Source organism: Ovis aries, chromosome 1 (assembly GCF_016772045.2).
Source record: "Ovis aries strain OAR_USU_Benz2616 breed Rambouillet chromosome 1, ARS-UI_Ramb_v3.0, whole genome shotgun sequence".
In the NCBI taxonomy this organism is placed as follows: Eukaryota; Metazoa; Chordata; class Mammalia; order Artiodactyla; family Bovidae; genus Ovis; species Ovis aries.
The window spans coordinates 93949273-93974909 of NC_056054.1; the positions used below are offsets into that span (position 1 = coordinate 93949273).

At 41.5% G+C, this 25637-nt stretch overlaps 1 protein-coding gene across 17 annotated transcripts in view; it reads right to left on the bottom strand.

The window, feature by feature from the left end:
• IGSF3 (immunoglobulin superfamily member 3) overlaps window positions 1–25637 on the bottom strand; it is a 132548-nt gene that overhangs the window by 6786 nt on the left and 100125 nt on the right. For 5 of the 17 annotated variants that reach the window (XM_060401596.1, XM_060401565.1, XM_060401586.1 and 2 more), the window contains 2 exons: window positions 17829–18317; window positions 15184–15778 (listed from right to left, as the gene is read on the bottom strand). In XM_060401596.1, coding sequence (XP_060257579.1) covers window positions 15504–15778; window positions 17829–18317 — 764 coding nt within the window. In that variant the 3' untranslated portion in view covers window positions 15184–15503. Of the gene's footprint in view, window positions 1–15183; window positions 16759–17828; window positions 18318–25637 lie in introns of those variants that run through there. The other 12 variants (XM_060401604.1, XM_042253039.2, XM_042253051.2 and 9 more) reach the window with 4 other exon arrangements.

A 25637-nucleotide genomic window follows, 5' to 3' on the forward strand; every position in this document is an offset into this window, starting at 1 on the left:
AGGGAACTGATAAGATTTATGAGAAACAGCACGCAGGAATCCTCCTGTTAAACATTCCCTGACAATTCCCCTTATTTATTAATATTTGCAAAAAGGGTTCTGACCATTAGAGTGTCTTTAGTTTTAACAATTTTTGCATGAAGGCAATGGTAGACAACAAATATAATTGTTAAGACAATCACCAAAATTACAGTTCCAGACCTGATGTTGTAATGCTTTGAAACCATCTGTGTGGGTCTAGCCCATATCAGCTAGTTGTTCAGCTAAAGTGTTCAAATTAGTGGAAAAGGGCAGATTTTTAGAAAATGTTTCAAAGATTTTTAAAAAAATAACTGTACATTCAGAGAGGCATTATTATGTACGTTTTGTAAATGAAATTTCATTTGTTCCCAGTTGTAGGCACTATTATTGAACTGAAAGCCTTTGACTTTGTGGATCACAATAAACTGTGGAAAATTCTGAAAGAGATGGGAATACAGACCACCTGACCTGCCTCTTGAGAAATCTGTACGCAGGTCAGGAAGCAACAGTTAGAACTGGACATGGAACAACAGATTGGTTCCAAATAGGAAAAGAGTATGTCAAGGCTGTATATTGTCACCCTGCTTATTTAACTTATATGCAGAGTACATCATGAGAAACGCTGGACTGGAAGAAGCACAAGCTGGAATCAAGATTGCCGGGAGAAATATCAATAACCTCATATGCATATGACACCACCCTTATGGCAGAAAGTGAAGAGGAACTAAAAAGCCTCTTGATGAAAGTGAAAGAGGAGAGTGAAAAAGTTGGCTTAAAGCTCAACATTCAGAAAATGAAGATCATGGCATCCGGTCCCATCACTGCATGGGAAATAGATGGGAAACAGTGGAAACAGTGTCAGACTTTATTTTTTTGGGCTCCAAAATCACTGCAGATGGTGACTGCAGCCATGAAATTAAAAGACGCTTACTCCTTGGAAGAAAAGTTATGACCAACCTAGATAGCATATTTAAAAGCAGAGACATTACTTTGCCAACAAAGGTCCGTCTAGTCAAGGCTATGGTTTTTCCTGTGATGATGTATGGATATGAGAGTTGGACTATGAAGAAGGCTGAGCGCCAAAGAATTGATGCTTTTGAACTGTGGTGTTGGAGAAGACTCTTGAGAGTTGCTTGGACTGCAAGGAGATCCAACCAGTCCATTCTGAAGGAGATCAACCCTGGGATTTCTTTGGAAGGAATGATGCTAAAGCTGAAACTCCAGTACTTTGGCCACCTCATGTGAAGAGTTGACTCATTGGAAAAGACTCTGATGCTGGGAGGGATTGGGGGCAGGAGGAGAAGGGGACGACAGAGGATGAGATGGCTGGATGGCATCACTGACTCGATGGAAGCGAGTCTGAGTGAACTCTGGGAGTTGGTGATGGACAGGAAGGCCTGGCGTGCTGCGATTCATGGGGTCACAAAGAGTCAGACATGACTGAGCGACTGAACTGAACACAAAACTGAGTAGAATTCCAATCATAGTTTAGCATCACCTGTTTTTGTACATCTATTAATTAATCTCCAACCCATTTGATGGCTGTTTTTAGTTCCTGTATTTCATCTTGAACATCCTCATCTATCTGAGCCTGCGTGGGCATCTTTAGCCCAATTTTGAATAAAATTATGTGTTTGAATTGGGGTTTGTAAAGCAACACCAGTGATAACAGCAGTGGTGCAAATAGCTATTAATCCCCAAATGCCAAAAATCCGCCATCCAATGAATCGTTTAGATCGCCAGAGCAATTTAGCAAGTAACCGGGAAGCAAGTCCACCCACTGGATCTCCTTCCCAGGGTCGTTGGAGATTTACTGGTAACCACAGATTATGGAGAGATCGAAGAATCAAAAGGGATTCATTTCTTAAGGAAATAGAAGAGTTCAGGGGGTGGTCCTAAGATGGTGGAGGGATAGGATGGGAGGACCACTTTCTCCCCCACAAATTCATCAAAAGAACATTTGAATGCAGAGTAAATTCCACAAAACAACTTCAGAACACCGGCAGAGGACGTCGGCACCCAAAAAGCAGCCCATTGTCTCCGAAAGGAGGTAGGAACAAATATAAAAGATAAAAAGAGAGACAAAGAGGTAGGGATGGAGATCCATCCCAAGAAGGGAGTCTTAAAAAAGAGAGAGGTTTCCAAACACCAGGAAACACTCTCACTGGCAAGTCTGTAGTGAGCTTTGGAACCTCAGAGGGCAACATAACTGGGAAGAAAAATAAATAATTAAAACCCACAGATTATGTGCCCAACGGTAACTCCCAGCAGAGAAGCAGCACTGACACCCGCATCCGCCACTAGCAAGCAGGTGCTGGGCAGGGAGGCGCCGGCTGCATTGCTTAGAGTAAGGACTGGGCCTGAATGCCCCGAGGGCAATCTGAGGGAACTACCTTGAGATAGCAAACCAGACTGGGATAGTTACCACATGAAAACCGGCTCACAGAACAAAGGACTGACTAGAGCTAGCCAGCTGTGGACCGGCCCATCCCCCACCGGAGACAGGCAGGCAAAGGCAGCCAGAGCTGGAAAGGGGGCAATCATGGCCCCAGAGAGGCATTATCTACCAAACTGCAAACAGGTTTCATTGCTAACCGAGACTTCTTGGGATTCTGGATGGTCAACATCCGCCTGAGATGGTGCGCCGGTTGCACACCCAAAAAACCAAGCAGCAGGGACGGGGGAGGTGATAAGTCACAGCTACCGTGCTCACCAAACACCTGATCACCTGAGCTGCTTGGACCTGGGAAGGGCACAAAGCACAGGCCCAACCAAGTCTGTGCCTCTGAGGAGTACCCGAGTGCCTGAACCCGAGAGGCTTAGACCTGGGAAGCGCATACAATCCAGGGCCGGCCTCAAGACAGTTCCCGTCAGAGCAAACCTACAGCCTAAGCAATGTATACGGGGAAAGCACACATGCTGTCAGCAGAGGCAAACTCAGTGTGGCCGAGACACTGCGAGCACATGCCAGTGATATTTGTTTGCAGTGTCCCTCCCTCCCCACAGCACGACTGAACAAGTGAGCCTAAAAAAGCGTCCACCACCGCCCCCTTGTATCAGGGCAGAAATTAGACACTGAAGAGGCCAGCACACAGAAGAAGTGAAAACAGAGGGAACCGCCTTGGAAGTGACAGGTGAAATAGATCAAAACCCTGTAGTTAGCAACGACTACATAGGAAGGGGCCTATAGATCTTGAGAAGTATAAGCCGGATCAAGAAACTATCTGAAAGTGAAGTATAGATGGAGAAGTCTTGAGCTGAATGTAAGAATAAGACTGAAAACCAAGGCAGTAGGCTTAAGTCCAAATCCTGAGAACACGAGAGAACCCCTAACTCCAGGGAACATTAATCAACAGGAGCTCATCAAATGCCTCCAAACCTACACTGAAACCAAGAACTACCCAAGGGCCAACAAGTTCCAGAGCAAAACATACCATGCAAATTCTCCAGCAACACAGGAACATAGCCCTGAGCTTCAATATACAGGCTGCCCAAAGTCACTCCAAACCCACTGACATCTCATAACTCATTACTGGACACTTCATTGCACTCCAGAGAGAGAAATCCAGCTCCACCCACCAGAACACTGACACAAGCTTCCCTAACCAGGAAACCTTGACAAGCCACCTGTCCAACCCCACCCACAGCGAGGAAACTCCACAATAAAGAGAACTCCACAAACTGCCAGAATATGGAAAGGCCACCTCAAACACAGCAATATAAACAAGATGAAGAGGCAGAGAAATACCCAGCAGGTAAAGAAACAGGATAAATGCCCACCAAACCAAACAAAAGAGGAAGAGATAGGGAATCGACCTGAGAAAGAATTCTGAATAATGATAGTGAAACTGATCCAAAATCTTTAAAACAAAATGGAATCACAGATAAACAGCCTGGAGACAAGGATTGAGAAGATGCAAGAAAAGTTTAACAAGGACCTAGAAGAAATAAAAAAGAGTCAATATATAATGAATAATGCAATAAATGAGATTAAAAACACTCTGGAGGGAACCAACAGTAGAATAACAGAGGCGAAAGACAGGATAAGTGAGGTAGAAGATGGAATGGTAGAAATAAATGAATCAGAGGGGAAAAAAGAAAAATGAATTAAAAGAAATGAGGACAATCTCAGAGACCTCTGGGACAATGTTAAACGCCCCAACATTTGAATCATAGGAGTCCCAGAAGAAGACAAAAAGAAAGACCATGAGAAAATACTTGAGGAGATAATAGTTGAAAACTTCCCTAAAATGGGGAAGGAAATAATCACCCAAGCCCAAGAAACTCAGAGAGTCCCAAACAGGATAAACCCAAGGCGAAACACCCCAAGACACATATTAATCAAATTAACAAAGATCAAACACAAAGAACAAATAATAAAAGCAGCAAGGGAAAAACAACAAATTACACACAAGGGGATTCCCATAAGGATAACAGCTGATCTTTCAATAGAAACTCTTCAGGCCAGGAGGGAATGGCAGGACACACTTAAAGTGATGAAAGAAAATAACCTACAGCTCAGATTATTGCACCCAGCAAGGATCTCATTCAAATATGAAGGAGAAATCAAAAGCTTTACAGACAAGCAAAAGCTGACAGAATTCAGCACCACCAAACCAGCTTTCCAACAAATGCCTAAGGATCTTCTCTAGACAGGAAACACAGAAAAGGTGTATAAACTCGAACCCCAAACAACAAAGTAAATGGCAACGGGATCATACTTATCAGTAATTACCTTAAATGTAAATGGGTTGAATTTACAACCCATGGGTTCAATTTACAACCAACGGGTTCAATTTACCAAAAGACAAAGACTGGCTGAATGGATACAAAAACAAGACCCCTATATATGTTGTCTACCAGAGACCCACCTCAAAACAAGGGACACATACAGACTGAAAGTGAAGGGCTGGAAAAAGATTTTCCACACAAACAGAGACCAAAGAAAGCAGGAGTAGCGATACTCATATCCGATAAAATAGACTTTAAAACAAAGGCTGTGAAAGAGACAAAGAAGGACACTACATAATGATCAAAGGATCAATCCAAGAAGAAGATATAACAATTATAAATATATATGCACCCAACATAGGAGCACTGCAATATGTAAGACAAATGCTAACAAGTATGAAAGGAGAAATTAACAATAACACAATAATAGTGAGAGACTTTAATATCCCACTCATACCTATGGATAGATCAACTAAACAGAAAATTAACAAGGAAACACAAACTTTAAATGATACAATAGACCAGTTAGACCTAATTGATATCTATAGGACATTTTGCCCCAAAACAATGAACTTCACCTTTTTCTCAAGCGTACACGGAACCTTCTCCAGGATAGATCACATCCTCCACCATAAATCTAGTCTTGGTAAACTGAAAAAAACTGAAATCATTCCAAGTATCTTTTCTGACCACAATGCAGTAAGATTAGATCTCAATGACAAATTCTAGCATATGGAGGCTGAACAACATGCTGCTGAATAACCAACAAATCACAGAAGAAATCAAAAAGAAATCAAAATATGCATAGAAACAAATGAAAACCCAAAACCTGTGGGACACTGTAAAAGCAGTGCTAAGGGGAAGGATCACAGCAATATAAGCATACTTCAAGAAACAAGAAAAAAGTCAAATAAATAACCTAACTCTACACCTAAAGCAATAGAAAAGGAAGAAATGGAGAACCCCAGAGTTAGTAGAAGGAAAGAAATCTTAAAAATTAGGGCAGAAATAAATGCAAAAGAAACAAAAGAGACCATAGCAAGAATCAACAAAGCTAAAAGCTGGTTCTTTGAGAGGATAAATAAAACTGACAAACCATTAGCCAGACTCATCAAGAAACAAAGGCAGAAAAATCAAATCAATAAAATTAGAAATGAAAATGGAGAGATCACAACAGACAACACAGAAATACAAAGGATCATAAGAGACTACTATCAACAGTTATATGCCAATAAAATGGACAATGTGGAAGGAATGAGCAAATTCTTAGAAAAGTACAACTTTCCAAAACTGAACCAGGGAGAGATAGAAAATCTTAACAGACCCATCACAAGCAAGGAAATTGAAACTGTAATCAGAAATCTTCTAGCAAACAAAAGCCCAGGTCTAGACGGCTTCAGAGCTGAATTCTACCAAATTTAGAGAAGAGCTAACACCTATCCTACTCAAACTCTTCCAGAAAATTGCAGAGGAAGGTAAATTTCCAAACTCATTCTATGAGGCCACCATCACCCTAATACCAAAACCTGACAAAGATGCCACAAAAAAGGAAAACTACAGGCCAATATAACTGATGAACATAGATGCAAAAACCCTCAACAAAATTCTAGCAATCAGAATCCAACAACACATTAAAAAGATCATACATCATGACCAAGTGGGCTTTATCCCAGGGATGCAAGGATTCTTCAATATATACAAATCAATCAGTGCAATACACCACATTAACAAACTGAAAAATAAAACTATATGATTATCTCAACAGATGCAGAGAAAGCCTTTGGCAAAATTCAACATCCATTTGTGATAAAAACCCTCCAGAAAGCAGAAATAGAAAGAACATACCTCAACATAATACAAGCTATATGTGACAAACCCACACAAACATTATCCTCAATGGTGAAAAACTCAAAGCATTTCCCCTAAAATCAGGAACAAGACAAGGGTGCCCACTCTCACCACTACTATTCAACATAGTTTTGGAAGTTTTGGCCACAGCACTCAGAGCAGAAAAGAAATAAAAGGAATCCAAATTGGAAAAGAAGGAGTAAAACTCTCACTGTTTGCAGATGACATGATCCTCTACATAGAAAACCCTAAAGATGCCACCAGAAAATTACTAGAGCTAATCAATGAATATGTTACAGTTGCAGGATATAAAATCAACACACAGAAACCCCTCGCATTCCTATACACTAATAATGAGAAAATAGAAATTAAGGAAAAAATTCCATTCACCACTGCAACGAAAAGAATAAAATACCTAGGAATATATCTACCTAAAGAAACAAAAGACCTATATAAAGAAAACTATAAAACACTGGTGAAAGAAATCAAAGAGGACACTAATAGATGGAGAAATATACCATGTTCATGGATCAGAAGAATCAATATAGTGAAAATGAGTATACGTCCCAAAGCAATCTATAGATCCAATGCAATCCAGCTACCAACAGTATTTTTCAAGCTACCAACGGTATTTTTCACAGAGCTAGAACAAATAATTTCACAATTTGTATGGAAATACAAAAAAACCTCAAATAGCCAAAGGAATGTTGAGAAAAAAGAATGGAACTGGAGGAATCAACTTGCCTGACTTCAGGCTCTACTACAAAGCTACAGTCATCAAGACAGTATGGTACTGGCACAAAGACAGAACTATAGATCAATGGAACCAAATAGAAAGCCCAGAGATAAATCCACACACCTATGGACACCTTATCTTTGACAAAGGAGGCAAGAATATACAATGGAGAAAAGACTATCTCTTTAACAAGTGATGCTGGGAAAACTGGTCAACCATTTGTAAAAGAATGAAACTAGAACACTTTCTAACACCATACATAAAAATAAACTCAAAATGGATTAAAGAGCTAAATAAAACCAGAAACTATGAAACTCCTAGAGGAGAACATAGGCAAAACACATTCTGACATAAATCCCAGCAGGATCCTCTATGACCCACCTCCCAGAATATTGGAAATAAAAGCAAAAATAAACAAATAGGACCTAATTAAAATTAAAAGCTTCTGCACAACAAAAGAAACTATAAACCAGGTGAAAAGAAAGTCTTCAGAATGGCAGAAAATAATAGCAAATGAAGCAACTGACAGAATTAATCTGAAAAATATACAAGCAACTCCTGCAGCTCAATTCCAGAAAAATAAATGACCCAACCAAAAAATGGTCTAAAGAACTAAACAGACATTTCTCCAAAGACATACAGATGGCTGACAAACACATGAAAAGATGCTCAACATCACTCATTATCAGAGAAATGCAGATCAAAACCACAATGAGGTACCACTTCACACCAGTCAGAATGGCTGTGATCCAAAAGTCTACAAGCAATACATGCTGGAGAGGGTGTGAAGAAAAGGGAACCCTCTTACACTGTTGGTGGGAATGCAAACTACAACAGCCACTATGGAAAACAGTGTGGAGATTCCTTTAAAAACTGGAAATAGAACTGCCATATGACCCAGCAATCCCACTTCTAGGCATACACCCCAAGGAAACCAGAATTGAAAGAGACACGTGCACCCCAATGTTAATCGCAGCACTGTTTACAACAGCCAGGACATGGAAGCAACCCAGATGTCCATCAGCAGATGAATGGATAAGAAAGCTGTGGTACATATACACAATGGAGTATTACTCAGCCATTAAAAAGAATACATTTGAATCAGTTCTAATGAGGTGGATGAAACTGGAGCCTATTATACAGAGTGAAGTAAGCCAGAAAGAAAAACACCTATACAGTATCAGTTCAGTTCAGTCGCTCAGTCGTGTCCGACTCTTTGCGACTCCATGAATCACAGCACGCCAGGCCTCCCTGTCCATCACCAACTCCCAGAGTTCACTCAAACTCATGTCCATTGAGTCGGTGATGCCATCCAGCCATCTCATCCTCTGTCGTCCCCTTCTCCTCCTGCCCCCAATCTCTCCCAGCATCAGAGTCCTTTCCAATGAGTCAACTCTTCACATGAGGTAGCCAAAGTACTGGAGTTTCAGCTTTAGCATCAGTCCTTCCAAAGAAATCCCAGGACTGATCTCCTTTAGAATGGACTGGTTGGATCTCCTTGTAGTCCAAGCAACTCTCAAGAGTCTTCTCCAACACCACAGTTCAAAAGCATCAATTCTTCTGCACTCAGCTTTCTTCACAGTCCAACTCTCATATCCATACATGATCACAGGAAAAACCATAGCCTTGACTAGACGGACCTTTGTTGGCAAAGTAATATCTCTGCTTTTGAATATGCTATCTAGGTTGGTCATAACTTTCCTTCCAAAGAGTAAGCATGTTTTAATATCATGGCTGCAATCACCATCTACAGTGATTTTGGAGCCCCCCAAAATAAAGTCTGACACTGTTTCTACTGTTTCCCATCTATTTCCCATGAAGTGATGGGACCGGATGCCATGATCTTCGTTTTCTGAATGTTGAGCTTTAAGCCAACTTTTTCGCTCTCCTCTTTCACTTTCATCAAGAGGCTCTTTAGTTCCTCTTCACTTTCTGCCATAAGGGTGGTGTCATCCGCATATATGAGGTTATTGATATTTCTCCCGACAATCTTGATTCCAGCTTATGCTTCTTCCAGCCCAGCATTTCTCATGATGTATTCTGCATATAAGTTAAATAAGCAGGGTGACAATATACACCCTTGACGTACTCCTTTTCCTATCTGGAAGCAGTCTGTTGTTCCATGTCTAGTTCTAACTGTTGCTTCCTGACCTGCATATAGGTTTTTCAAGAGGCATGTTAGGTGGTCTGGTATTCCCATGTCTTTCAGAATAATGCATATATATGGAATTTAGAAAGATGGTAACGATAACCCTGTAAGTGAGATAGCAAAAGAGACACAGATGTATAGAACAGTCTTTTGGACTCTGTGGGAGATGGCGAGGGTGGGATAATTTGGGAGGATGCCACTGAAACGTGTATATTATCATATGTGAAACGAATCACCAGTCCAGGTTCAATGCATGATACAGGATGTTCGGGGCTGGTGTACTGGGATGAACCAGAGGGATGGTATGGGGAGGGAGGTGGGAGGGGGGATTCAGGATGGGAAACACATATATACCTGTGGCAGATTCATGTCATTGTATGGCAAAACCAATACAATATTATTAAGTAATTAGCCTCTAATTAAAATAAATTTATATTTAAAAAAAAGAAGAGTTAAAACAAGTATATAATTTGCAATTTTATTAATTTTCCTGATTTGGCCTGACATTTGTCCCAATGAACAAGGATTATATTTAAAGATCTTATTAGTAAACCTTTGCATAGTGTTCTTTGTTCTTTCCCTAATTGTTTCCCTAAAGTTTCAGTAGTATAAACATGGTTCATGGACAAAGAAAGGGCAGTAAATAATCCAAGCAATGTGTGGAAGTTCTTTTTTGGAGGCAGGACGAAAGCCCAAGTTTGTCGATTAACATTAATACATAATTTTATTGGGCCCACGTATAAAGGAAGGATTTCGTAGCCTAGAGAAATGTTAATTAATCTTCCTTCTTCCTCAGGATGAGAGGGCCCCTCCAAGCTCCAAGGAGGGGGCATATGTGTTGAGTCATTAGTGGATACAATTGGTCCTATATCTGTCCATTCTGTAATCTATAATAAAAAGGGGGCGGGGGTTAGGCCCCCACTATAAGCTCAATAAGTGTGATCAATAAAGTCAGCCTGAATGCGGGAAGGAAAAGCAAGCAAAGCAAACATAGCAAAGAAAAATATTCTCAGGATTCCGAGGTGTTCCCTGTTGAGAAATCAGATTTTCAGTAAGGGTTTTTATCTGTCCCCAAATAGGGAGATCATGAGGTCGGTGACGTCGAGTGTGGTTTTATGGAAATTTTTAAAGCTGCCATGGCTTGTATTGGAATTTCTTCTTCCTGGGGTTTTTGTTGTTTGGTCTCTAGTTTGAATGTTGTGTGCCCCCTTAGGTTTAATCTTCCGAAGAGGAAGCCATGTGAGTTCGTTGGATCCATCTGGAGAAATAGAAGCATACCCTTTTCCCTGTAAGATTAGTTTCTTAGATTTCCATTGATTAATCTGTCTTGATACCAAATGGGCAAAGGAAGGGAGGTGTCCTTCAATGTCTCGAAATGTTTTTCTGCTTTTGTCAAAATATCTCCTTGCGGTAAGTTTAAAAAATTTATAATAAATAAAGCTATATTAACAATAGTTACAGAAAGAAAGGAAAGCGATAATGATGAAAACACTTTTAGGAAATATTTTAGTCCAAAAAAAATCTTCTAGAGATCTGTTTGGGGCCTGGTATTTGGTTGTGGTATTGAATTAATGGGTTGATTTCTTCCTCATTCAGTGCATACATTTTTCTTGATATAAAAAGAAATGGGATCTGACTGTGTTTTAAGTGGTTTGTGTTATCTGGGGGCAAAGGATTAGGAGCAAACAGTCAAACATTTTTTCCTAAGTGAAATTACTGAAAAGCTGATGCAGAACAAGTTGACAAATGAAACGTTGCTCACACCCAAATACCTGACCTTGTCCCTGGAAAAAGAAATGCAACCTGGCGGTTGTTGAAAGTCTCTGTTCAGTCTGTTAAAGATGATGATTGTACTTTCACGACAGACTTGAAAAGGTGAATATTTTGTATTTTTGATATTCTTAGGAACAAATAACTTATTTGGCAAATGGTGTCTTTTTTAATGTTGTTTTCGTTTTGTACTGTGAAATAGGCAGTGAGGTTGATGTTATTTTAAGAATCTTACAGACTGGAAACAGAAATAAAGCTATAGTAATAATAGTTATAGGCTTAAAGAATATATTGCACTAGAATCTGGTAAAGTCTGTTCTGGATAAGGAAGATAAAAGTGTTTCTGTGTATTTCTTATTTAATTTTTTACTTGCAGTTACAGTGTGTAATGTGTTTAATTATGTCATGTATTTGTGGATTATAAGGAATGTCTGTAATCTGTTTAATAGAGAATGAATGTAAAAATTGTTTGAGTTTGCTTAGAAATAAAGGCAGGCCATTGTCTGTTTTTATAGAATTAGGTGTTCTCGTTATTGCAAAGTAAGTTAATAGGTGGGTTATAATATGTTGTGTAGTTTCACCTCGGAGAGGTGTGGCCCATATAAAAGAAGAATTTATATCAATCGAGACATGTAAGAAGGAAGAGGAAAAAAGTTCAGGGCAATGAGTTACATCCATTTGCCATCAAATTTTCTTTCATTTGTCTTAAACCTTTTTTATATTTTCATATTCATTTTGCCATGTCTTATATCTTTTTATTAAAAGCATGTATCTTACTTTTCTTTAGCAACTATGAAGTGTCTTGTATGTTAGCATTTTATAGATTGATGAATATAATATATATATTTATTTTTATTTATATTTATTAATAGTCTAAAATCTCTTTAGTATTTTAGTAAGAAAAAATTTTTTGTAAGAGGAAGTTAGCGTTCAGTAATTCATGTTTTAAAATCTTACTTCATTTGGAAATGACCTAGCTATTTAATAAACTTTTATTATTTAGTTTAGTGTATCTCCAGAAACTTAAGTTACCCCAATCCTAAGAGATTATTTTAGATTATTATAATAGATTATTCTATTAAAAATATAATTATTTTTAATAGTTTATCTAAAAGTTTTCATCTCATTTATATATTTATATATATATAAAGAGTTACCTTCTTGTTGACAAATTTAGTTTACCTTAAACCTAGGCACAATAAAAGTATTATATAATGTTGATGACTTAAGACATGTCTTAGTTAGATTAGCATATAATTATATTTAAATTATATTTATATTTAAATAAACATTATATTGAATATTGAATATTTTTCAGTTCATGTGGACTTGAATTTAAATAGAGCTTATTAATTTCATATTATCTAAAAATAAAGACATATATTGAGACATAGATAATTTTAGATAGACAGGCATAGTTTTCCGCTTGAAATTTACAATATCTGTTTGTTTTTTTTGAGTTCCACCAATTTGTTTATGGCTGGAATCCTAGATAGAGTGGGCTGTGTATCCCAAGGACATGATAAGAGTTAACTTTAGGTTTTTTCTTAGGCCTGTTTTTGTTTCCCAGGCAGAATTGGAGTTCCAAAAAATTTTAACAAAAGTTAACCTTTTCCTAACTGCACATGTAAAAAGAATCGGTTTTGCAATTTCAAAAAAAAATTTTATTTTAATCAGTTTTCTCTGGAGTCTAAAGCAATCTTGTAAATCAGCAATAATAATGTGCCAATAATAGGTGATGGGATCTCCGGTTGTAATGTATCCATAGGTTTCATAGATGCGTTAACCTTTTTTAAGGTCTGTTAAGAGAGGTCATTTGTTAGATTTCTTTTTTATAACAAAAATAGGAGAGTTTCAAGGAGCAAGATTCCTCAATATGTTTTAATTCTAACTGTGTCTATAAGTTCTTTAGTAGCCTGTAATTTTTCTTTCGTAAGGGGCCACTGCTCTGCCCAAATAGACTCGTCATTCTTCCAAGTTATTTTAATAATTGCTTTGTTTGTTAAATGAGCAGTGGCCCTTAGGAAAAATATGGAATGTATATCTGAGTTTGCCATAGCATAAGTCCCTTCCTATTAGATTAAGGGGTGCATCTATCACATAAGGTCTTAATGTTGCAGGCTGGCCTTTTGGTCCTTCATATGGGTAGATCTGAACATTTTGATAAATTTCTTGTACTTTGGTTTGAGAAATTCCTGCAATTTGGCAAGAGATTTTTTTGTATAGGCCAGGATTTGGGCCATAAGTGTTTGGAAATAATAGTAATATCAGATCCAGTGTCGAGGAGACCAGAAAATCTTTTACCATTAATTTTGATACTTATTTTTAGTTGGGCATATTCAGATACCAATGATGTCCATAAGAATTGTTTTTGATCTGTACTGTTGAATCTGCCTGTCCGTGTATCACTAGAGGAGTTAATAGAAGTGTAAGGCAAAAGAAGTAACTGAGCAATTTTGTCCCCCATTTTGAATTGCCATAGAACCTGAAATGACATCACAATTTGAATCTCTCCTTTATAATTTGAATCCATTATTCCCGGGTGAACATTAATTCCTTTAGAAGTCAAACTAGATGGGCCAAGTAAAAGACCGAAGGTTTGTGGAAGCAGAAGTCCAAAAAGTCCGGTAAGTACTCTTGAAGGGACTGCTTGAGGGTAAAGGAAAAAATCATTTAGGGCTGGTATATTGATGGCAGCATTGCCGGATGTTGAGAGTTTGAGGGAAAAGATAGAATTTGCCCCTTGTTTTTGTTCTAGGGGACCTAGGGGGTCCCCTGTTTGGAGTTTCCTGGAATAGGTTTTCCTTCATTATCAAATTTAGATTTACAATCTTTGGCCCAATGCATTCCTCTACGGCAGCGAGGGCAACTTCTTGGAGGATTTTTATTAGCCTTCTCAGGGCAGTCCCTTTTTAAATGATTTTTATCTCCACATGTAAAGCATCCTTCATTTCCCTTTTTAAAGATAGAAGCCATTGTCTTAGCTAGCATTTGCGTCTTTTAAGTTTCTGATCACAGATTGTGACAAGCCTTCAAATAATCAATATTAGTCCCGGTCTCACGAATTGGAGGGATAGTTCTTTAACATTCCTGATTTGCATTCTCATAAGTAAGTAATTTCTCTAGCTGTTTCTTGGTTTCTTCTCCTATTACAGTATGGGAAACAGCAGTTTCTAGTCTAGCTAAAAAATTAGCATAACTTTCATTAGGTTCTAACAAAGGAGAGACTTTTGGAGTTGTGCCTCTTGGCACAGGAGGAGCATTTGAAGCAGCCGGGGCAGGGCTAGTAAGAAAATTTTGAAATATTTTACATTGTTCTAATTGGGCCTTTTGTAAAGTTTTATCATCTACTTGATATTCATGCAATAAATGTTCAGTCTGTTGTCGAATATCGTGAGGGCTAGAATTACCTTGAAATGAATGGCAGAATTACAGCTTTCATGAGAGCCCATAGGGGCCAGAAATCAATTGGAATATTTTTTCCCTGCCTGGTGGCTCGTTCAACATTTTCTTTGACCTGGTGTCAAATTTCTAAATCAAAACTGCATTTATCAGAGAACCAAGGATTATATTTAACCACTGTTTGAAAGCAAGCCTCTATTCATTGACGCGAAACTAAAAATCCCTGAACTTTAAACAAATAGTGAAGTAAAGCAGAGAAATAATGGGGCTTTTCAGCCGTTTGACCCGTGTCTTAGTACTTACCGACCTCAATAGGCCCTGACCTCAATAAGCCTGGAGTCACTCCGTCCGAAATGCCACATATACCAGTGTCCATGTTCTGGGTGCCACTTGTTGGGGTCCTTTAATGGACCTGAACCTGGTGGTCGCAGTCGACAATAAGAAAGTGAAAGAGAGAGCCAGAGGGAAGGGGAGAGAGAGAGGAAGAAAGAAAGAAAGAAAGAAAGACAGACACGGGGACCTAAGCTCTGATGGAGCAAAGGTGCTTTAATGATCTTTCGGTGAGTATATATAGGCTGTTGTACAAGAAATTTCTTTCGACAATGATAAAGATCAGAAAACCAAACGTACAGCAACCTTTACCAAGGGAACGAGGGATTAATAATGGTCACAAGGTCAGGAGACAATCCATATCTCAAGAAAGGGGATTGGGACTAAGCACTTTTGCCGTAAAGAGAATGTTTACTGAAGGAGACTCAAGCCTGTCTCACGTAATGACCTCAGTCCTGGGAGCAGCTTGCTGTTCCACTAGTTTCTGACAACAGAAACTGATAGGGAACAGAAGATTTATGAGAAACAGCACGTAGGAATCCTCTTGTTAAACATTCCCTGACACCATGAAGTGATGGGACTGGATGCCATGATCTTTGTTTTCTGAATGTTGAGCTTTAAGCCAACTCTTTCACTCTCCTCTTTCACTTTCATCAAGAGGCTCTTTAGTTCCTCTTCACTTTCTGCCTGAAGGGTGGTGTCATCTGCATATCTGAGGTTATTGATGTTTCTCCCGGCAATCTTGATTCCAGCTTGTGTTTCTTCCAGTCCAGCGTTTCTCATGATGTACTCTGCATATAAGTGAAATAAGCAGGGTGATAATATACAGCCTTGACCTACTCCTTTTCCTATTTGGAACCAGTCTGTTGTTCCATGTCCAGTTCTAACTGTTGCTTTCTGACCTGCATACAGATTTCTCAGGAGGCAGGTCAGGTGGTCTGGTATTCCCATCTCTTTGAGAATTTTCCACAGTTTATTGTGATCGACATAGTCAAAGGCTTTGGCATAATCAATAAAGCAGAAGTAGATGTTTTTCTGAAACTCTTGCTTTTTCGATGATCCAGCGGACGTTGGCAATTTGATCTCTGGTTCCTCTGCCTTTTCTAAAACCAGCTTGAACATCTGGAATTTCACGGTTCACATATTGCTGAAGCCTGGCTTGGAGAATTTTGAGCATTACTTTACTAGCGTGTGAGATGAGTGCAATTGTGCGGTAGTTTGAGCATTCTTTGGCATTGCCTTTCTTTGGGATTCTTCCCCTTCTGTTGCTGATTTGCTAAAAAGAGACTAAGCTGGATATTCTAATGAGTCACAAGGTAACATCTAACAATATACCTGTATGTGGTTGTTGTCGAGTTGCTAAGTCATGTCTGACTCTCTGCAACTCTATGAACTGTAGCACACAGGCTTCCCTGTCCTTCACTATCTCCTGGAGTTTGTGCAAACTGTGTCTCTTGAGTCAGTGATGTTAGCTAACCATTTCATCCTCTGCTGCTCCCTTTTCCTCCTGTCTTCAGTCTTTCCCAACATCAGGGTCTTTTCCAATGAGTCAGCTCTTCTCATCAGGTGGCCAAAGGGTGGAGCTTCAGCTTCAGCATCAGTCCTTCCAATGAATATTCAGGGTTGACTTCCTTTAGGACTGACTGGTTTGATCTCCTTGCTGTCAAAGGGGCTCTCAATTTGAGTCTTCTCCAGCACCACAGTTCAAAACCATCAATTCTTTGGCGCTCAGCCTTCTTTATAGTCCAACTTTCTCATCCGTATGTGACTACTGAAAAAAACCATAGTTTTGACTATATGGACTTTTGTCAGCAAAGTGATGTCTCTGCTTTTTAACACACTGTCTAGGTTGTCAGCTTTTCTTCCAAGGAGCAAGTATCTTTAATTTCATGGCGGCACACACTGTCCGCAGTGATTTTGGAGCCCAAGAAGATAAAATCTGTCACGGTTTCCCCCTTTTCCCCATCTATTTACCATGAAGTGATGGGGCCAGCAGAGATATTACTTTGCTGACTAAGGTCCGTCTAGTCAAGGCTATGGTTTTTCCAGTGGTCATGTATGGATGTGAGAGTTGGACTGTGAAGAGGGCTGAGTGCCGAAGAATTGATGCTTTTGAACTGTGGTGTTAGACAAGACTCTTGAGAGTCCCTTGGACTGCAAGGAGATCCAACCAGTCCATTCTGAAGGAGATCAGCCCTGGGATTTCTTTGGAAGGACTGATGCTAAAGCTGAAACTCCAGTACTTTGGCCACTTCATGTGAAGAGTTGACTCACTGGAAAAGACTCTGATGCTGGGAGGGATTTGGGGCAGGAGGAGAAGGGGACAACAGAGGATGAGATGGCCGGATGGCATCACTGACTCAGTGGACGTGAGTCTGAGTGAACTCCAGGAGTTGGTGATAGACAGGGAGGCCTGGCGTGCTGCGATTTATGGGGTTGCAAAGAGTCAGACACAACTGAGCGACTGAACTGAACTGATGGGGCCAGATACCATGATCTTAGTTTTTTGAATGTTGAGTTTTAAGCCAACTTTTTCATTCTCCTCTTTCACCTTCATCAAATATATACATGTATAATGAAATCTAACTAAAATTTAATCTGGTGGAGAATCAACTTTTTTATAAAAATGAGAGGGTATATGATCACTTTAATTCCTATCGCCATTTTTTTTTTTTTCACAAGGGCAATCAAGAGTCAGTTACTTAAACTGGTGTGTCAAATCCTAAACGCCTGTAACAGGCAAGAAAACAGCTTAGCAGTCCCCCATCAAGCTCTGATTTTTCTTCCAGACACCTAGAATCAACAGTGTGACACTTTCCCCTGAAAACTTAAAAAACTTACTTGTGTCCAGAACGCGGATGCCGATGGGGGCCGACTCCTCCTCGGTCAGCCGGTACCATTCCTTTTGAGGGCTGGGCAGCCACTCCTCCACGCGGCAGGAGTAATTACCCGTGTCCTGGGGGCTGGCCTGCAGCACGGTGAGCCGGTAGAGGAGCGGGGAGAGCATCTGAAAGCGAAGCCTGCCCTCCCAGGGGCTGCCCTCTGGGCCAAAGACAGCATCTGCGCCCACGCTCAGCAGGGCTGTCCGCTCTGTGGGGTCCTCTTCCTCCTCTTCATCCACCTCCACTTCCTCCTCCTCCTCCTCCTCCTCCCCATCTTCTGGCCCAGGGCTACCCCTTTTTCCTCCAGCCTTAGTCCTCAGGGAGTACCAGGCCACAGCGAAGCGGGAGTCCTGGCTGGAGCGAGACACGATGCTACAGTCCAGCTGGAAAGCTGCCTTCTCGAACACCGTGGCATTGGGGACCACTGTGTCCACCTGCAGGGCAGCATCTGGGGGAGACAAGGCTGTTTTAGTTTCTGATCAAAACAACTAAATGTCCACCATTAAGTATGTTTTAGGAATACAGTAACATACAAGAGAGTTCCATGCATCTATTGAAAGGAATGAGGGGGCATTGTGTACAGACAGGAGGAAGGAAATTCAAGAAAAACTGTTAAGAGTACGGCACACTGTGTACTCCGGATGTCACTCTGCAGAAGAAAATGTGTGTGTGTGCTCAGATGCTCAGTTATGTCTGACTCTTTGTGACCCCACGGACTGTAGCCTGCCAGGCTCCTCTGTCCATGGGATTTCCCAAGCAAGAATACTGCAGTGCGTTGCCATTTCCTACTCCAGGGGGATCTTCCTGACCCAGGGATCATACTCGCATTCTCTTGAATCTCCTGCACTGGCAGGTAGGTTTCTTTACCACCAGCACCACCTGGGAAGCCCCATGGAAGAAAATAGAAAATACATTTTATTCTATTTGCTTGGAATATCTGTGGAAGAATTCACAAGGAGCTGGTAACATGGATGCTTATAGGAATCCAGAGGGAGAGGGGCACACTTTTCACTGTGATCCCTTGTAGTGGTTGAATAGATTTCTGCCCAAAGTTATGTCCACCTGGACTCTCTGAATTTCCTTAATTGGAAATAGGATCTTTGCAGATATACTTAGTTAAGATGTGCTCATAACTGATTTGGGGCAGGCCTACATATCAGGAGGGAAGAGGGTACACAGAGACACATGGAGAAGGACACAGAAAGGCAGAGACAGACTGGAATGATGTAGCCACAAGCCAGGAAACACGGGGCCATGAGAAGCTGAAAGAGACAAGGAAGGACTCTTCCCTGGGAACTTCAGGGGAGCAGGGCCCTGATAACACCTTGATTTTACCCTTCCAGCCTCCACAACTATGACAGAGCAGATTTCTGTTATTTGAAGCTACGAAGTTTGTGCTAATCTGTTATGACAGCCCTTGGAAATGAATTCACCCCCTTAGTAGCTTTTGAATTTAAACTGTGTGTGTATCGGTTTTGTTGGCTACAACACAGGAAACCCAAGGAAGTAAACATTCTCCAAGGATTGAAGCCAATCACAGACAATAAACCTGAAAGGGCTCCTTACTCCAAGTATGGAATCCCCAGGAGGATAACATGGATAGTGTCCTCTCAATGGACGTAGGAGATTGAGATAAGAGATAACCACTAAGAGATAACTGAACAAGTAAGTCGTATCCCACAGACGCTACCAGACGGCTCTATCTGTTTCTTTTGCAAGTTTGGGCTCTCTAGAGTAGGTTCTAAATGTGTAATTCACTCCCTACCTCCTCCCTTTGGCTCAGTTTATGAAATGCTCACGCAAAATGCCAATGTAGCATCAACAAAAATAGACCGAACCGGATTCTACTTGGATGACAACCAAATAGGAACCATTCCCAACTACTGTCCTGGGCTTTCAATGAATGGGCTGAATTGGCTTGCAGGTGAACACAAAACTGGTTATCGCCACTAACTTGGGGCTCTGCTAAGCCCCTCCACATTCCTCTCTGCACATCTGGAATCTCGTGTGCACCACTGGACACAAAGCTTAGGAACCAGCTATAGGTGATGGGCACGGTGCATCAACCCACCTATCACCAGGGACGCGTTGGGGGGCAAGGTGGAGGGGGGCAGTGATGATGGTGGCAGGAGACGCTGGAGGGGCCAGAGGGCAGAAAGTGGCAGGACAGGAAATCGGTCTGCTGGCGACTCAAACTGTCTCACTCATCAGCTTACCCCTCCAGGGAGCACAGCTGATGTGCCAACAGAGAAAGGCTGCACTGGCCCGAGTGAGGCATTGGACCCATCATGGCAAGGTGGTCAGGGGCTGTGAACATTCAGTTCCCCAGAAGGGCCTCTTCCATCTAGTATCCCTTTCTGTCTTCTAGTCTAAGGCTCACAATTTTTTGGAGCCCCTTCAAGGGGCTTCCCTGGTAGCTCAGAAGGTAAAGAATCTACCTGCAATGCAGGAGACCCAGGTTTGATCTCTGGGTCTGGAAGATCCCCTGGAGAAGAGAATGGCTACCCACTCTAGTATTTTGCCTGGAGAATCCATGAACAGAGGAGCCTGGAGGGGACTAACACTCAAATGCCTTGTTTACATTAATCACTCAACACAAGTTTTTTGAATAAAATTAATTTTTACCTTCCCACAAGCCCAGTCCCCTTAACATGCATGCCTCTCTACCAATTTGGTTTTCTGCATCTGTCCCCTTCTAGAAAAGGCAAAACCATCTCCCGGGTCAGCCTTTAACACTCTTTCCTTACTTTCCCATGTTTAAGCTACAAGAAAAAAAGTTTGCCCCTGCCCCACCCAGAGGTCATGCTGATACTTCCAAGCTGTGACCTAGACCAGTGACTCTGGTCTGTGGTCCCACTCCTGGGGAGCAATGTGGTTTCCCCTCTCCCCTGGTGAACCAAACACAACTACTAATCTATTCAGCAATAGTCCCATCCTGAAGAAGCACAAGCTGGAATCAAGATTGCTGGGAGAAATATCAATAACCTCAGATATGCAGATGACACCACCCTTACGGCAGAAAGTGAAGAGGAACTAAAAGCCTCTTGATGAAAGTGAAAGAGGAGAGCGAAAAAGTTGGCTTAAAACTCAACATTCAGAAAACGAAGATCATGGTATCTGCTCTCATCACTTCATGGGAAATAGATGGGGAAACAGTGGCAGACTTTATTTTGGGGGGCTCCAAAATCACTGCAGATGGTGACTGCAGCCATGAAATTAAAAGATGCTTACTCCTTGGAAGAAAAGTTATGACCAACCTAGATAGCATATTCAAAAGCAGAGACATTACTTTGCCAACAAAGGTCCGTCTAGTCAAGGCTATAGTTTTTCCTGTGGTCATGTATGGATGTGACAGTTGGACTGTGAAGAAAGCTGAGCCCCGAAGAACTGATGCTTTTGAACTGTGGTGTTGGACAAGACTCTTGAGAGTTGCTTGGACTGCAAGGAGATCCAACCAGTCCATTCTAAAGGAAATCAGTCCTGGGTGTTCATTGGAAGTTCAGTTCAGTTCAGTTCAGTTCAGTCGCTCCGTCGTGTCCGACTCTTTGCGACCCCATGAATCACAGCGAGTCCGTAATGCCATCCAGCCATCTCATCCTCTGTCGTCCCCTTCTCCTCTTGCCCCTAATCCCTCCCAGCATCAGAGTCTTTTCCAATGAGTCAACTCTTCACATGAGGTGGCCAAAGTACTGGAGCTTCAGCTTTAGCATCATTCCTTCCAAAGAAATCCCAGGGTTGATCTCCTTCAGAATGGACTGGTTGGATCTCCTTGCAGTCCAAGCAACTCTCAAGAGTCTTCTCCAACACCACAGTTCAAAAGCATCAATTCTTCAGGGCTCAGCCTTCTTCACAGTCCAACTCTCACATCCATGCATGACCACTGGAAAAACCATAGCCTTGACTAGATGGACCTTTGTTGGCAAAGTAATGTCTCTGCTTTTCAATATACTATCTAGGTTGGTCATAACTTTTCTTCCAAGGAGTAAGCGGCTTTTAATTTCATGGCTGCAGTCACCATCTGCAGTGATTTTGGAGACCAGAAAATAAAGTCTGACACTGTTTCTACTGTTTCCCCATCTATTTTCCATGAAGTGATGGGACCAGATGCCATGATCTTCGTTTTCTGAATGTTGAGCTTTAAGCCAACTTTTTCGCTCTCCTCTTTCACTTTCATCAAGAGGCTTTTTAGTTCCTCTTCACTTTCTGCCATAAGGGTGGTGTCATCTGCATATTTGAGGTTATTGATATTTCTCCCGGCAACCTCGATTCCAGCTTGTATTTCTTCCAGCCCAGCGTTTCTCATGATATACTCTGCATAGAAGTGAAATAAGCAGGGTGACAATATACAGCCTTGATGTACTCCTTTTCCTATTTGGAACCAGTCTGTTGTTCCATGTCCAGTTCTAACTGTTGCTTCCTGACCTGCGTACAGATTTCTCAAGAGGCAGGTCAGGTGGTCTGGGATTCCCATCTCTTTCAGAATTTTCCACAGTTGATTGTGATCCACACAGTCAAAGGCTTTGGCATAGTCAATAAAGCAGAAATAGATGTTTTTTTGGAACTCTCTTGCTTTTTCCATGATCCAGTGGATGTTGGCAATTTGATCTCTGGTTCCTCTGCCTTTTCTAAAACCAGCTTGAACATTAGGGAGTTCATGGTTCACGGATTGCTGAAGCCTGGCTTGGAGAATTTTCAGCATTACTTTACTAGCGTGTGAGATGAGTGCAACTGTGCGGTAGTTTGAGCATTCTTCGCATTGCCTTTCTTTGGAACTGGAATGAAAACTGACCCCTTCCAGTTCATTGGAAGGACTGATGCTAAAGCTGAAACTCCAATACTTCGGCCACCTCATGCAAAGAGTTGACTCATTGGAAAAGACTCTGCTGCTGTGAGGGATTGGGGGCAGGAGGAGAAGGGGACAACAAAGGATGAGATGGCTGGATGGCATCACCAACTCGATGGACATGAGTTTGGGTGAACTCCGGGAGATGGTGATGGACAGGGAGGCCTGGCGTGCTGCGATTCATGGGGTCGCAAAGAGTCCGACACAATTGAGCAACTGAACTGAGTTCCTTCAGTTGCCATATTTCATAAGCAATGCCAGGCGATTCTTAACTGTTAGAGCTCTTTTATTTCCAATCTTCTATATGTTCAACTTATATCAGAAAAAAAAAGCTCTGAGGTACATCTACATAAAGAATCTTAGGCAAGCAGTAAAAATGGTGGTCATGAAATTCTTTCAATGACATGCGGAAAGGCTCACAAAAGAATGCTGGGGCGGCAGAGTGGGAATCATATGAAACAGTAAGATGCTGACTTCATTTAGAGAGAGACACACACACAGAGGGAATATGAAGATATGTTGTTTACTCGCTAAGCTGTATCTGACTCTTTGCGATCTCATGGTCTGTAGCCCACCAGGCTCCTCTGCCCATGGAATTCTCCAGGCAAGAATTATTGCAGTGGGTTGCCATTTCTTTCTCCAGAGGATCTTCCCGACCCAGGGATTGAACCTGCATCTTCTGCCTTGGCAGGCAGGTTCCTTACTACTGAGCCACCAAGGAAGTCCATGAAGATATACAGACAGTGAGATTACAGACTTTTTTTTTTTTTTGGCCACACCATGCGGTAGGATCTCAGTTCCCCCACCAGGTACTGAACCAGTGGCCCCTGCAGTAGAAACTCGGAGACTTAACCACTGGACTGCCAAGAAAGTCCCTACAGATAATTTTTTATTTCAAAACTGTATTTTTCTGTTTTCCAAATGCTATGTTATTAGTATGATCACCTTATATAATCAGAGAAGGAAGTGAGGCAGGCAGACAGCTGGTTAATCTAGGCTACTCAACTGGCTAGACAGGAGGCAGACTCAAGGCTGACGATTTAGGGGCCACACTTTGAGCACACAGGGTGGCAGGAGGGAAACCTGGGCAACCCCTCAGTCTGCTCAACATACTGGCAGTGTGACACTTCTCATTAGGCTTTGGTTCTCTCCAGAGTACCTACACTCAGGGCCCTGGTGAGGACTGAACATGAACCTCCCCTCTGTGGCTGGGAGGGATGCAGCTGGCTGCCTCCTCCCATGCTGCCTGGGGCCTCATGTGGGGATCTACAAAATGGGTGGGAGGAGGAGGGAGACAGCGATCAGCTGCTGGATCTACCATTTGTCTTTGGGGAAAGACATGCAGCACATTCAAGGCAAGGGGGAAAGGGGAAGAAAGCTCATGAGCAATACATCTCAAAGCAGAGGCAATTCCCTCTCCAGCTTAGGCAAGACAGGAGGGCAGAGATAGTGTCCCTCTCCTATAACAAAGGCTGTATCTGCTCACTGAAGTGTGTGCCATGATGTGTGGGGCGGGCATAACCGTGAGGCTCCAGGATTCCACCAACAAAAAGAGCTGCTCTACTTAGATGTGAAAACATCATGAAAGCTTCCCTCGGCACCAGTGACCACAAACAGAACCCTGGGATGCTCAGAACATAAGACATATAAGACCTGTATCCTCTGGATACAGGTCCCAGTGCATTTCTGCCCCATGTCCTTCAGGGGACTGTCCTTAACTGACCTGTGGTCTGATAGGGATGAGTGATGACATGGTGTTTCAGAGGACAAAGGAATCCTGCACATCTTTGCTTTAATTATGTGTTTGAATATGGAACAATAATTCTACCCAGTAATTATGCACATTTGGGTACTTTAGAACCAACAATAAAGAAAACCATGAGGCTGCACAGAATAGTCATTAGCACCAATAAAATTATTAGGAAGTGAGAGTGTAAAGGCTACAGCTACTTCATTTTCTATTTAAATCGTGTGAATCAATTCTTTTCCACTGAAAATCCACAAACTGAATTTTCAGAACCACATGATTATACTGTTTCAAGATTTTTGCCACCTGTCTGAATCTGAATGTACTCTTTGAAAAGAAAATATTCTAGTCTGTAAATGGGCTTCCCTGTGGCTCAGTAAGTAAAGAATCCACTTGCAACGCAGGAGACTGCCTACAACGAGGGTTTGATCCCTGGGTCGGGAAGATCCCCTGGAAAAGAAAATGGCAACCCACTCCAGTATTCTTGCCTGGAAAATCCCACGGACAAAGGATCCTGGTGGACTACAGTCCACGGGGTCACAAGACTCTGACGCAACTGAAGCAGCTGAACACTGCTCTGTATAACAAGCTCTAGATTCATCCACATCACCAGAACTGACTCAAATGAAGTAAGTCAGAAAGAGAAAAACAAGTATCATATATTAACACATCTATATGGAATCTAGAAAAATGGTACTGATGAACCTATTTGCAGGGCAGAAATAGAGACGGCGACCTAGAGAACAGACTTTACGCAGCGGGGAAACAAGAGGGTGGGACGAATTGAGAGAGTCACATTGAACATACATTACCATATGTAAAACAGATAAGCTGATGGGAAATTGCTACATAACACCGGGGGCTCAAGCCAGTGCTCTGTGACAACCTGGAGGGGAGGGATGGGTGGCGGGCAGGACGGAGGTTCAAGAGGGAGGGAACATATGTATACCTATGGCTGATCCACGCTGTTGTGTGGCAGAAGCCAACACAATATTGTAAAGCACTCATCCTCCAATTAAAAATAAATTTTAAAAAGTATTCCAGGCTCTGGAATAAGTGACAAATGTTATTCTAGTTAAGAAATGGAATCACCTTAGGCCAAAGCCAGATGTGCAGTTTTTCACTCACCAGGGGAAAAAAAGATCTCAGACACCGTGAATGCAAATGTAAAACGTAAA